The sequence below is a fragment of the Salvelinus alpinus genome, chromosome 2 (assembly GCF_045679555.1).
Source record: "Salvelinus alpinus chromosome 2, SLU_Salpinus.1, whole genome shotgun sequence".
In the NCBI taxonomy this organism is placed as follows: domain Eukaryota; kingdom Metazoa; phylum Chordata; class Actinopteri; order Salmoniformes; family Salmonidae; genus Salvelinus; species Salvelinus alpinus.
Window position 1 is genome coordinate 110,006,779 of NC_092087.1, and position 13,814 is coordinate 110,020,592.

The window sequence follows — 13,814 nt, forward strand, 5'->3', positions numbered from 1 at the left end:
TTAGTTAGATATTACTGTTGGAAACACCCCATCATAATTTCTTACCCATTTTGTCTGTATGAAAGTTAATTTATTCTCTCAGGCACACACATTTGTTCTTTGATATTATGAAGGTCATTCGTGTAAAATGTACTTTTCCCCAATCATTCACCCATCTCTTTACATTGCTTATTTATATTCAGTGGCCTGACTGCATCCAGACTATGTCAAAGGCCCATCCTGGTAGATCTGAGCCTAATGCAGCTTGGAGTGATCAGATGACAGAAGTCACATTTAGGTGCCTGGTGTAACTGAGGCCATAGATGCTCCATATCCATTACTTTGAGTGTTTTATATAATATGACTAAATGTGGTTCTGTGTTGCAGGGGCAGTCAAGAAATGGAACAGCAAGGCCACAGAACATGACATAAGCAGAGCTGTGGGAGACCACCTCAAGCCCCTGGTAGAGCCGGGGGTGGTGTTTACCACTCCACCAGCAGAGCTGTGGGAGACCACCTCAAGTCCCTGGTAGAGCCGGGGGTGGTGTTTACCACTCCACCAGCAGAGCTGTGGGAGACCACCTCAAGTCCCTGGTAGAGCCGGGGGTGGTGTTTACCACTCCACCAGCAGAGCTGTGGGAGACCACCTCAAGCCCCTGGTAGAGCCGGGGGTGGTGTTTACCACTCCACCACGCCTTCAGCAGGCTGGAAAAGTGGGATTGAGACTGATTTTCATACAAAGATGGACCAAGAGTCTGTTGATTGGTCAGTCATTGGGTTCATTTCTTAAAATCAAATCAAGCTTTATTTATACAGCACATTTCAGACATGGATGCAACACAATGGCTTTACAGGAGAAAACAATGAAAATAAACAGAAATACTTAGTACACAAAAATAACAGGATAAAAAAAACAGAAGATTAACAACTGAAATACCAATGAGCATTCTAAGGAAATGCCATTGATTAAAACACTAATTGGATGCAATATCCAACCCAAAATATAAGCTTTTTTTTAGGAGGGGTTCTCAAAGACACTATGGGGGTGTCGACTGAAAGTTGACTAGTAACATCAACTGGGACCTAAAAGACACCCACCATGAGACCCACTAAATCTGCCCTAGAAGAGGAAAACAAAAGAAAAACTAACACCAAACTTAAAGACAGGAAGCAAACCAAAAAGTGGAGCAACTAAAGGTGTTAACTCTCCACATCTATCAAGACAACTGGAGCACTGGGCCAGACACTCTTAAATAGAACCTGGACCAGCTCAGGTGAAACACCTTCCCACTAACGAGATGGACAAGCCAGCACAGGTGTAACACATACTGACTAACGAGGTGACACCAATCAGTGCGTCCTACATGTTAACGAGTTATACATGCTGACGAGCTATACGTCCTGATGAGCTATAGTGCTAACGAGCTATAGGTGCTGACGAGCTATACGTGCTATGAGCTATACGTGTTGACGAGCTATACGTCCTGACGAGCTATACGTGTTGACGAGCTATACGTGCTGACGAGCTATACGTGCTGACGAGCTATACGTGCTGACGAGCTATACGTGCTAACGAGCTATACGTGCTAACGAGCTATACGTGCTAACGAGCTATACGTGCTGACGAGCTATACGTGCTAACGAGCTATACGTGCTGATGAGCTATACGTGCTAACGAGCTATACGTGCTAACGAGCTATACGTGCTAAAGTCCAACCTCAAAACATAAATGGAAAAACCAAAGCCCGTAACACCTTCCCCCTTTAGACAACAAATATATCCTATATTTTTGTTGGACAAGTATGCTCACCCCCAACAGAAAACAACTTCCATTTCACATAATCAACTACAATATAAACATAGTGTCTACTGGCTGTCAACAATTAAAAACAAGAAAAAACACATTTCTAAATAATAATATACAATAGTATTATAGTACTGGCTACTAGAACTCTCCTCTTCCTAAAACTAACTAGCTTCTAGAACTCTGGTCCCCTTGGAACGAGCCCAAAAAACTAAATCTCCAATACGGAAAAACGTGCAGTCAAAATAAATTGTGATCCATGGCAACGCACTGGCTAAACGCAAAACTTGTTGACTGCCCACCCTTGAGACAATCAGCAACCAACTCCTGCAATAGCCGTAGTAACTTTCAACCTTACTTCTCTCTCTCTTTCAGGGTTCACTCGATAGGCATGTTGTTGGATCGGGCCCAGTCCCCAATGTCATGCATTTGGGTTAGCACATCTGAGAATGAATCCTGATATTCTAAAAGCAGGGCAACATTGTCAATATAATTATACACAAAAACGGTCAGCTGGTTGCATGAATAATTATGATTACTTTTGAGTCATGCTTCTTCAGTAGTGGAATAAAGACAATTAGCATTTGAATGTTGTCAAGAAATACTGGAGTGATGTCAGATTGTTAATAACATTGATTATAGACCAATTTATTATACTGCTTTCATGTGTGTATATACACAAACATCTGCAACAATTATCATATTACATGTATTTTTTTAAACAAGCAGCTTTTTCAACTTGTAGAAAACAGCTAGCTACATTTTGAAGTGCTGCATTTTGATTAAAGTGGGTCACCAACGCAGTAAGTGTAACACAGCTCTTTTTTTGTTAGTCACTTTTTGTTAAATAATACTCTTTGAATTCAGAGCCTGGATTTTCCCCTGAGGCTAATATCCATATCATGCTGCAATCAATTGAACAGGGCAAAGGATAAGGTAGAACATCATTAAAATACTCCTTCTACAATGTTAAAGCATTCTACATTGTGACATCATTAAAATACTCCTTCTACAATGTTAAAACATTCTACATTGTGACATCATTAAAATACTCCTACTACAATGTTAAAACATTCTACATTGTGACATCATTAAAATACTCCTTCTACAATGTTAAAACATTCTACATTGTGACATTATTTCATTGATATCATTAAACAACTTCTTCATGTATGTATTTTCTGATGTTTGATCAGATATCTTTTATCAGAGTATCTCTTGTCACATTGATCACAGCTATGAGGTTTCTCTCCTGTGTGTGTTCTCTGGTGTACTATCAGGTTGTTTAGCTGAGTAAAACTCTTCCCACATTGATCACAGCTATAAGGTTTCTCTCCTGTGTGTGTCCGCTGGTGTACTATCAGGTTGTTTAGCTGAGTAAAACTCTTCCCACATTGATCACAGCTATAAGATTTCTCTCCTGTGTGTGTTCTCTGGTGTATTTTAAGTTCTGATGAAGATGTGCAACCTTTCCCACAGTCAGAGCAGCAATGAGATTTCTTCCCTGTGGTTCTCTGCTGGTGTTTCTTGAGGTGTTCTGATCTGGGGGGACTCTTCTCTGCCTCGTCAGCATCATGAGGTTGTTGAGGCCCCCCAGAGGATCCACAATAGTCACGTCTCTCTCCTGTGTGAACAAAAAGTCAGACAGATGGTTTAAGGCAAAAATCCACTGTAAAAAGGTGATGCCAACAGCGTAGCCATTATGTTGTACAAACAATGACGTCTGTAATGAATGTTCATTATTTGACATTTGTCTTAAGACAGTCAAGTGAACAACAAGTCATATTTTGTCTTGTTTTCACATTAGTAGTAACATCGACGATTGTATGCTAGAAATACGTTTTTAAAGTTGTTGAAATCCTAAGCAGTGTGCCAGACAACTTTTGGTCTCAAATATAGGCACCTTTCTGTAGGTCTATGTTGTTGTTAGGTGAAGTTATGGGTCCTACAGTAGGTCTATGTTGTTGTTAGGTGAAGTTATGGGTCCTACAGTAGGTCTATGTTGTTGTTAGGTGAAGTTATGGGTCCTACAGTAGGTCTATGTTATTGTTAGGTGAAGTTATGGGTCCTACAGTAAGTCTATATTATTGTTAGGTGAAGTTATGGGTCCTACAGTAGGTCTATGTTGTTGTTAGGTGAAGTTATGGGTCATACAGTAGGTCTATGTTGTTGTTAGGTGAAGTTATGGGTCCTACAGTAGGTCTATGTTATTGTTAGGTGAAGTTATGGGTCCTACAGTAAGTCTATGTTATTGTTAGGTGAAGTTATGGGTCCTACAGTAAGTCTATGTTGTCTATGTTGTTGTTAGGTGAAGTTATGGGTCCTACACTAGGTCTATGTTGTTGTTAGGTTAAGTTGTGGGTCCTACAGTAGGTCTATGTTGTTGTTAGGTGAAGTTATGGGTCCTACAGTAGGTGTATGCTGTTAGGTTAAGTTATGGGTCCTACAGTAGGTCTATGTTAGGTGAAGTTATGGGTCCTACAGTATGTCTATGTTGTTGTTAGGTGAAGTTATGGGTCCTACAGTAGGTCTATGTTGTTGTTAGGTGAAGTTATTGGTCCTACAGTAGGTCTATGGTATAACTAGCGGTTTCCGCATTAGCTTGGAGGAGTTTCTGCAACCAAATTGCGTTTTAGCAAACACAAAGGGCAGAGAGCGATGCAGAGAGCGATGCACCTATTTGGGGATGTCTGATAGTATTTACACACCACCACTAATGATTTGTGGAGCTTCTCAAAGTAATTTTCTCTTCACCTCAAACAGTAAGTAAACAAAGTCTTACTAAAATCAATTGGCAAATGACAATAGTTCCTCAAAGTATTTGTAAAATATTTCCAGCTCTCACTCTTGATAAACACTTGACATGAAAGGGAAAAATGTAATGCTCTGATCCAGTGGAAATGTCATAAAATACCTGATTACTTCTTATCCCTTACACAAATAGCCTACAGCTGTGTCTGTCCAGAACTCACTGGAGCAGGAAACTGAGGGCCTAGAATATTTTATATCAAGTTTCGGACCGACCTAGGTGATAGAACTTGAAACATTGTACCAACTATGTAGACAGGCCATGAGCAGCCAATGTGATTTATTTTTATCTGGATATTTTCTAGTTGTTTTTATTTGTTGGCTTTATGTAGGCTATTTTTACATAGTTGGCAATGGCAATAAAAGTTATTTAGATTTGTATAATTTTCATTTAGATAGAATGTAGATTAATCACAGAAAATGATTTTGAGATAAAGACTATTATAATTATTATTACTATTAGAAATTAAATGAAACTGTTCCAGTAAAATGTGAATATGAAAATCATAACTGGCACCAGATCAGTAGAAATGGTCAGATAAATTGGCACTACAAATGGAAAAGGTTGCCGACTGCTGTTGTAGCCTATTACTGGAAACTTCAGGAGCATAACGTCAGAATTTACGAAGGCCAGCCGCAGCATGAGGGAAATGCTAAGGTAGAGTTTTTTCCCTTATTGTTAGGCTATCTTGATCTCTGGTTCCCTCCAGTCATTTGTGTGTCTCAATTATTTAATAAAACGGGTGATTCCTATGTTGATGATGTAAAGAATATTTGCTGCTCTGTGGTGTGTAATGAGGAGCAACCAGACGCTGCACGCATTTATGAAATTGCTTATTCCAGTTACTAATAAGCATGCATTTGCATTTGCATTGCCCTCACTGCAGCAGTGATAAATTGCATTAATAATAAACTAATAAAACATATAAGAAGCTAGACATCATTGTGAAGGCGGCAAATAGATTTCTGGATCTCCAGGACTTCAGACTAAATGTTACAGGGAGTACTGAATGAAGACGTTCCCCCCCTCCCAGGTTCCTGAACCTGTGTAGGGATCTGAATAGTACCATTTTTGTTTGAAATTCAGGGTAGTGGAGGGAATTTGGTTTGTGTTTATTTTACGTAATTAGTATGATTTGTTAATCCCATTTCTTTTTTGCATTTTGGTTATTTTTTACAACCCCGTACAGTAGGTGGCAGCAATACACCTGATGAGTCTAGTCTGACAATACACCTCAGAGAAGAAGACATGGTAGGAACCAAAGTGTTGGTCAGTGTTTCCAGTTGACCCTAATTAGATGTTACATTAGATGTTGTTTTTTTACTTCATGTAGCCGGCTAGCTAGCCAACATATTTATACTTCGCTTACTCCTCTCTGATAAGATACCGCTGCACAAACGTGCTTATCTAGGCCTACACCAGCACTGGTAACAGGCAGTATTAGCTAGCTACGTTTGCTCTGACTCTTAATACATTTAGCAAGCTAGCTAGCCCGCTAACTAGCGATTAGCAGCTAAGATTATTTGAGCAACACCTTGCTAAGAAAATACAATATTTCGCATTTAATGTAATGGCATGAAAAGAATTGCCAGAATATTATACAATGACTTATCAACAGCTCTAACAATTTGACCCCAACAGGAAATCTACACTGGCAGTTATAGAAAGACCCATTTACTATATAACCATTGATTCTTGAAGAATATAACTTATAAATGCCTCAAATGTTTTAACCGTATTACCCCACCAGAAACCAAAACATAAGCTTGTATAACGCCACTGTTTGTAAACAAATACTATATGGCTGAGGAGTAGGGTCGATCCAAGCGTTCTGACCTCACAACGACAGTAAAGCACCCAGCTAGCTGGCTAACGTTGGATAGCTTGCTCGGCACAAATCAGAGAAAACCTCACTCTTACCATTTTACTTGCACTAGCAGAGCTGGTTAGGCTGTTTTCGTGTTATCCAGAGCGTTGGTGACTAACTGTGCTGCTGGCAACAATTTCATTTGAGCTTTTTTCAGATGTTTACTGACACCGGCCATATTCAACAGGTGTTGAGCGTTATTAAATATATCAGTTATTCTGCACTCTAATCAAGTCAATAAACATTGGGTAGTAAGTTAGAATATAGTTACTATACTGGCAAGTTTGATGTACAAGTAGCCAACTAACGTTAGGTAGCTAGCTCACATCATACTGGTACATACTGCTGTAAAGATATGCTATGCGTTTTGTAAGGATAGTATAGCTAACATAACGTGTAACGTAACTTTTCTGAAAAGTAATTACTTTATTTCATTGCTCAACATTTGTCATAATTATTTAAAGTAGTTCATTTGTATCTGCTCTCTCGTTGGACTTCGGCTGCATATTTTCCCCCATTTTCTTCAAATCTGAAAACGTTGAAGCCACGCCCATTTCATGAAGAATTGCATTATGGGCCCTAAAGTACTGCGTGTATACGTCATATTTTGGCGAATTTAGTACGACATCCGGGGACTTTTGGCATACTAACTGTAACGGATGTGAAATGGCTAGCTAGTTAGCGGGTACGCGCTAGTAGCATTTCAATCAGTTACGTCACTTGCTCTGAAACCTAGAAGTAGGGTTGCACCTTGCTCTGCAAGGGCCGTGGCCTTTGTGGAGCGATGGGTAACGATGCTTCGTGGGTGACTGTTGTTGATGTGTGCAGATGGTCCCTGGTTCGCGCCCGTGTCGGGGCGAGGGGACGACGTAAAGTTATACTGTTACATAACTATATCATACTATGACCAATAAGCAGACTATATACTCAATTTACTTCACAAATAGTGCAGTTAGTATGAGTATTCTAACACAGCAGCCATTTTGTTTGTTTAAAAACTAGGTTGCCCCTTTAAAAAAGCGACACAACAATCAATCAACCAACCAATCTGCAGTTCAACCAATAACCAAGCAGTAATTCCACCACTGAAATGTAACTACTCTCAAATTCATAGATAGACTATGGATGAAAGGACTGACCATCCATGATATCAACATTATAGTTTTAACCATGTTGAGGCTATACATGGTTGATTTACATTGTTTCTAAACATTGGAGTAAAAAAAGCTTATTTGGGGTTCTGATGGGGCAAACAGTTGAACTAAGCTCATGAGGCATTTGTTATATTTTTCAAGAATAATTATTTCACTGTAACAGCCTCACCCTCTACTTGTTTTTGTATTGTAACCACCTCCTCTTCCCCCTCCTCTTTCACGAGAGGTTCTTTCTCCATCCAGCAGATCCTCTCTTCTTCAGCAGGAACGGGGTTAAGTTTGAGACTGGAGCTATGAGACATGTACTGAAGTCGCTAAGCGGTATAATTCAAAGCAGTGTCACTTTATTAGCAGCACGTGATCAATGACGTCTGAACAATCATTTCGTCGAACACCTGATTGGTTTGGTATTGGGCTCGTTCGACATTGCAGCCGACATTGCAGGTGGCTGCTGACTGCTGACTGACTAATTTACAAATCACCTTGCATCCTAAATAACTACTCATTATTATTTATAAATCAGTCAGCCAGTCACCGTTTACCCAAAACGCAGCATGTATTTGATGCTCTCGAACACGGCCAGTGGTTTAATATATGACATAATGGCTACGCTGCTACAGCGTGTGACTTCATCTATAAAATGTGGCTGTTCTACATTCTGTGTCGCTCAAAGCCTTGAGTAATGAACCTATTTTTGACACAATTGGCTGGAAAGAGCCAATGCTTCAGGAAGCTTTGTTTCCCCATCACTACTTTTGTTGATGATACATTTACTAGAAGAGTGAGACCAAGTTGAGATGCTGGACCAGGTGGTATGATATAAGGCAGTTTATTAAAGTGTAAAGAATTTAATTTATTCAGAGGTAAAGATATCTGAAATAGCGTGCACGGACCCTTTCATCAAGCTCAAATGGAACTCTCCGAAAGAAGCCCAGATAACAGAGTGCATAGACATTTTATACAAAGATAGAAAGTAGGTTGAGTCTGGAAGTTCTTGTCCTCTGGTTGGTCCTGATGAGTTGGGCGAGGTCCCCTTCAGGCTAGTATCACTGTCTCATTGGCTCTGAGTAGATTTCTTTGTCTTCAGAAATGTTCAGCTAAAACAGGAGATTAGGTGTGTGCGTAGATGTTCCTATTTTGACATTTCTGTGTGTCTCTGTAAAATGTTCAGACTGAAGAGGAGATTTTGTGTGTGCGTAGATGTTCCTGTCTTATCAGTGTTTATGAAAGGTTTGCGTCAGCCCTCTGTCCTTGGGTATGTGTGTGTCTCAGTTTCTGTGATATGCAGTACCAGGCATCCTTTTCTTATCAGTCTTTATGAAAAGGCCTGTGTCAGCCATCTGTCTCTGGGTGTGTGTGGGTCTCAGTATCTGCTAATGAGTTTGTGAGAAACCCTGTTTGGAAAGAAGTTAGTTATAACAATGTAATAGCAAATATGCTTGTGTTATAATAAATGATATTTATTACACTTTTCAGCATGTTTTCTGTGAATTAGACTACGGGAATTTTGTAACTTTTTCTCCGGTAACGTTAGTTGGTCTCGCTGACCATAACCGTGCTGGTTGGCTACGCTGGTTTGGCTAATAGCTAGTTGGCTAAATAGCTAACGTTAGCTGGCTGGCTAAGATAACAGCATATAGCTAACGTTAGCTGGCTGGCTAAGATAACAGCATATAGCTAACGTTAGCTGGCTGGCTAAGATAACTGCATATAGCTAATGTTAGTTGGCTGGCTAAGATAACTGCATACAGCTAACGTTAGCTGGCTGGCGTAGATAACTGCATATAGCTAATGTTAGTTGGCTGGCTAAGATAACTGCATACAGCAAACGTTAGCTGTCTGGCTAAGATAACAGCATATATCTAACGTTAGCTGGCTGGCTAAGATAACAGCATATAGCTAACGTTAGCTGGCAGGCTAAGATAACTGCATATAGCTAACATTCTTTGATATTTGGTTAGATGGTGTTATGTATTTCCAAAACGTTGTTTTACTTTAATTACTCAAGTCATGCGTGCAAACGATTGGTTTAATTTGAAGTTCTACATTTAAAATGATTTCTGTTGTAGTTTACATTATAGGGAATAGGCTGGTCCTCCATATTACATCACACCTGACTTCATCATTCTTCTGAATTCTGATTGGTTTCATGTATTAACTTCAGAAATAGAACAGTGAGGTGTAACTTTGCAATGGGACTTAAAACATTTTTGGGGAAAAATATTTTATTTGATCTTTTTATAAACTTTACCATAACTTAACCATTTTATTATTGTCACTCACTTTAAATTTTTAGATAATAAAACATTTGACCTTTCCACTGCGTTAACAACAGAGGATTGGTTGATTTCCAGTTGAAGTATTTAAGATGATTGATGAGAAAAGTATCGTCCAACCATCCGGTAACTTGTTTCATGCTCATCAAAGGTGAGGGTGAATTTCAGATGTTCACTGCTTGTATTGATGAAGGAGTGGAATCGATGAAGTTCCTCTGCTGTCCCCTGGAATAGAACGAACACGTGTTCAATGAAGACTTTTACAGAGCCTGATGAGGTGCTAGAATGGATTGTTAGGGCTGACAATCACGTTCTTCTCTAACAACCCCACAAACAGATTGGCATAATTAGATGCAATTCTTTTTTTACCATAATGACCTGAGCGCCTACTTGACTTGTCTGTGTTTCTTTTACACCTGCTACGTAAAAGAGACCGAAGAATGTGTAACAGTATAGCTTCCGTCCCTCTCCTTGCCCCTACCTGGGCTCAAACCAAAGACTCTGCACACATCAACAACTGACACCCACGAAACCCATTGCTATTAGCGAGCACCCCGCTAACTAGCTAGTCATTTCACATCGGTTACAAATGCACAATGATCAATGCTATCTGGGATCCTTGGGACATCCCTACCATAACCCCTACCTTAACCATTTTAAATGTCAACTTCAAATTTTTTATTTTTTTTTATTTTTTTTTCACCTTTATTTAACCAGGTAGGCTAGTTGAGAACAAGTTCTCATTTGCAACTGCGACCTGGCCAAGATAAAGCATAGCAGTGTGAACAGACAACACAGAGTTACACATGGAGTAAACAATAAACAAGTCAATAACATGGTAGAAAAAAAAAGAGAATCTATATACAATGTGTGCAAAAGGCATGAGGTAGGCAATAAATCGAATAATTACAATTTAGCAGATTAACACTGGAGTGATAAATCATCAGATGATCATGTGCAAGAAGAGATACTGGTGTGCAAAAGAGCAGAAAAGTAAATAAATAAAAGCAGTTTGGGGGGTGAGGTAGGTAAATTGGGTGGGTAGTTTACAGATGGACTATGTACAGCTGCAGCGATCGGTTAGCTGCTCGGATAGCAGATTTTTAAAGTTGTTGAGGGAGATAAAAGTCTCCAACTTCAGAGATTTTTGCAATTCGTTCCAGTCGCAGGCAGCAGAGAACTGGAAGGAAAGGCGTCCAAATGAGGTTTTGGCTTTAGGGATGATCAGTGAGATACACCTGCTGGAGCGCGTGTTGCAGGTGGGTGTAGCCATCGTGACCAGTGAACTGAGATAAGGCGGCACTTTACCTAGCATAGCCTTGTAGATGACCTGGAGCCAGTGGGTCTGACGACGAACATGTAGCGAGGGCCAGCCGACTAGGGCATACAGGTCGCAGTGGTGGGTCGTATAAGGTGCTTTAGTAACAAAACGAATGGCACTGTGATAAACTGCATCCAGTTTGCTGAGTAGAGTATTGGAAGCTATTTTGTAGATGACATCGCCGAAGTCGAGGATCGGTAGGATAGTCAGTTTTACTAGGGTAAGTTTGGCGGCGTGAGTGAAGGAGGCTTTGTTGCGGAATAGAAAGCCGATTCTTGCTTTGATTTTGGATTGGAGATGTTTGATATGAGTCTGGAAGGAGAGTTTGCAGTCTATCCAGACACCTAGGTACTTATAGATGTCCACATATTCTAGGTCGGAACCGTCCAGGGTGGTGATGCTAGTCGGGCGTGCGGGTGCAGGCAGCGAACGGTTGAAAAGCATGCATTTGGTTTTACTAGCGTTTAAGAGCAGTTGGAGGCCACGGAAGGAGTGTTGTATGGCATTGAAGCTCGTTTGGAGGTTAGATAGTACAGTGTCCAAGGAAGGGCCGGAAGTATATAGAATGGTGTCGTCTGCGTAGAGGTGGATCAGGGAATCGCCCGCAGCAAGAGCAACATCATTGATGTATACAGAGAAAAGAGTCGGCCCGAGAATTGAACCCTGTGGTACCCCCATAGAGACTGCCAGAGGACCGGACAACATGCCCTCCGATTTGACACACTGAACTCTGTCTGCAAAGTAGTTGGTGAACCAGGCAAGGCAGTCATTAGAAAAACCGAGGCTACTGAGTCTGCCGATAAGAATATGGTGATTGACAGAGTCGAAAGCCTTGGCCAGGTCGATGAAGACGGCTGCACAGTAATGTCTTTTATCGATGGCGGTTATGATTTCGTTTAGTACCTTGAGCGTGGCTGAGGTGCACCCATGACCGGCTCGGAAACCGGATTGCACAGCAGAAAAGGTACGGTGGGATTCGAGATGGTCAGTGATCTGTTTGTTGACTTGGCTTTCGAAGACCTTAGATAGGCAGGGCAGGATGGATATAGGTCTGTAACAGTTTGGGTCCAGGGTGTCTCCCCCTTTGAAGAGGGGGATGACCGCGGCAGCTTTCCAATCCTTGGGGATCTCAGATGATACGAAGGAGAGGTTGAACAGGCTGGTGATAGGGGGTGCGACAATGGCGGCGGACAGTTTCAGAAATAGGGGGTCCAGATTGTCAAGCCCAGCTGATTTGTATGGGTCCAGGTTTTCCAGCTCTTTCAGAACATCTGCTATCTGGATTTGGGTAAAGGAGAAGCTGGGGAGGCTTGGGCGAGTAGCAGCGGAGGGGGCGGGGCTGTTGGCCAAGGTTGGAGTCGCCAGGAGGAAGGCATGGCCAGCCATTGAGAAATGCTTGTTGAAGTCTTCGATTATCACGGATTTATCGGTGGTGACCGTGTTACCTAGCCTCAGTGCAGTGGGCAGCTGGGAGGAGGTGCTCTTGTTCTCCATGGACTTTACAGTATCCCAGAACTTTTTGGAGTTAGAGCTACAGGATGCAAATTTCTGCTTGAAAAAGCTGGCCTTTGCTTTCCTGACTGACTGCGTGTATTGGTTCCTGACTTCCCTGAACAGTTGCATATCGCGGGGGCTCTTCGATGCTATTGCAGTTCGCCACAGGATGTTTTTGTGCTGGTCGAGGGCAGTCAGGTCTGGAGTGAACCAGGGGCTATATCTGTTCTTGGTTCTGCATTTTTTGAACGGAGCATGCTTGTCTAATATGGTGAGGAAGTAACATTTAAAGAATGACCAGGCATCCTCAACTGACGGGATGAGGTCAATATCCTTCCAGGGAACCCGGGCCAGGTCGATTAGAAAGGCCTGCTCGCAGAAGTGTTTTAGGGAGCGTTTGACAGTGATGAGGGGTGGTCGTTTGACCGCGGACCCGTGGCGGATACAGGCAATGAGGCAGTGATCACTGAGATCTTGATTGAAGACAGCAGAGGTGTATTTGGAGGGCAGGTTGGTCAGGATAATGTCTATTAGGGTGCCCATGTTTACGGATTTAGGGTTGTACCTGGTGGGTTCCTTGATGATTTGTGTGAGATTGAGGGCATCAAGCTTGGATTGTAGGACTGCCGGGGTGTTAAGCATATCCCAGTTTAGGTCACCTAACAGAACAAACTCTGAAGCTAGATGGGGAGCGATCAATTCACAGATGGTGTCCAGGGCACAGCTGGGAGCTGAGGGGGGTCGGTAGCAGGCGGCAACAGTGAGAGACTTATTTCTGGAGAGATTAATTTTTAAAATTAGAAGTTCGAACTGTTTGGGCATAGACCTGGAAAGTATGACAGAACTTTGCAGGCTATCTCTCTGCATCTCTCTGCATGCGCTAGGGACGTCCCAAAGATGTATCTCTACCTGGAAAATACATGATCTAAGTGATTGATAGTTGGTATTCAGCAGTCATAAACCCTTATTTACTTGAATGAACTACTAAAATAGGGAGTTTGTCAGACAGCATAGACAGCAGCTCTACACTTTGACTGACTGATCCATTCAGCCTTCCTCTCCTCTGAAGACCCAGTGAGGTTGGAGCAGTCAGGAAGAACACTTCTACAG

The 13,814-nt window shown here is 41.5% G+C and overlaps 2 protein-coding genes across 3 annotated transcripts in view; one reads left to right on the forward strand and one right to left on the reverse strand.

Annotated features, from left to right (window-relative positions):
- Positions 1 to 13,814, forward strand: part of LOC139548267 (zinc finger protein ZFP2-like) — a 211,544-nt gene that overhangs the window by 169,524 nt on the left and 28,206 nt on the right. The gene's annotated exons all lie outside the window — the stretch shown is intronic.
- Positions 2,129 to 13,814, reverse strand: part of LOC139549643 (zinc finger protein 180-like) — a 167,296-nt gene continuing 155,610 nt past the window's right edge. Inside the window, exon 2 of the mRNA XM_071360315.1 lies at positions 2,129 to 3,407. Coding sequence (XP_071216416.1) covers positions 2,950 to 3,407 — 458 coding nt within the window. The 3' untranslated portion in view covers positions 2,129 to 2,949. The remainder of the gene's footprint in view (positions 3,408 to 13,814) is intronic.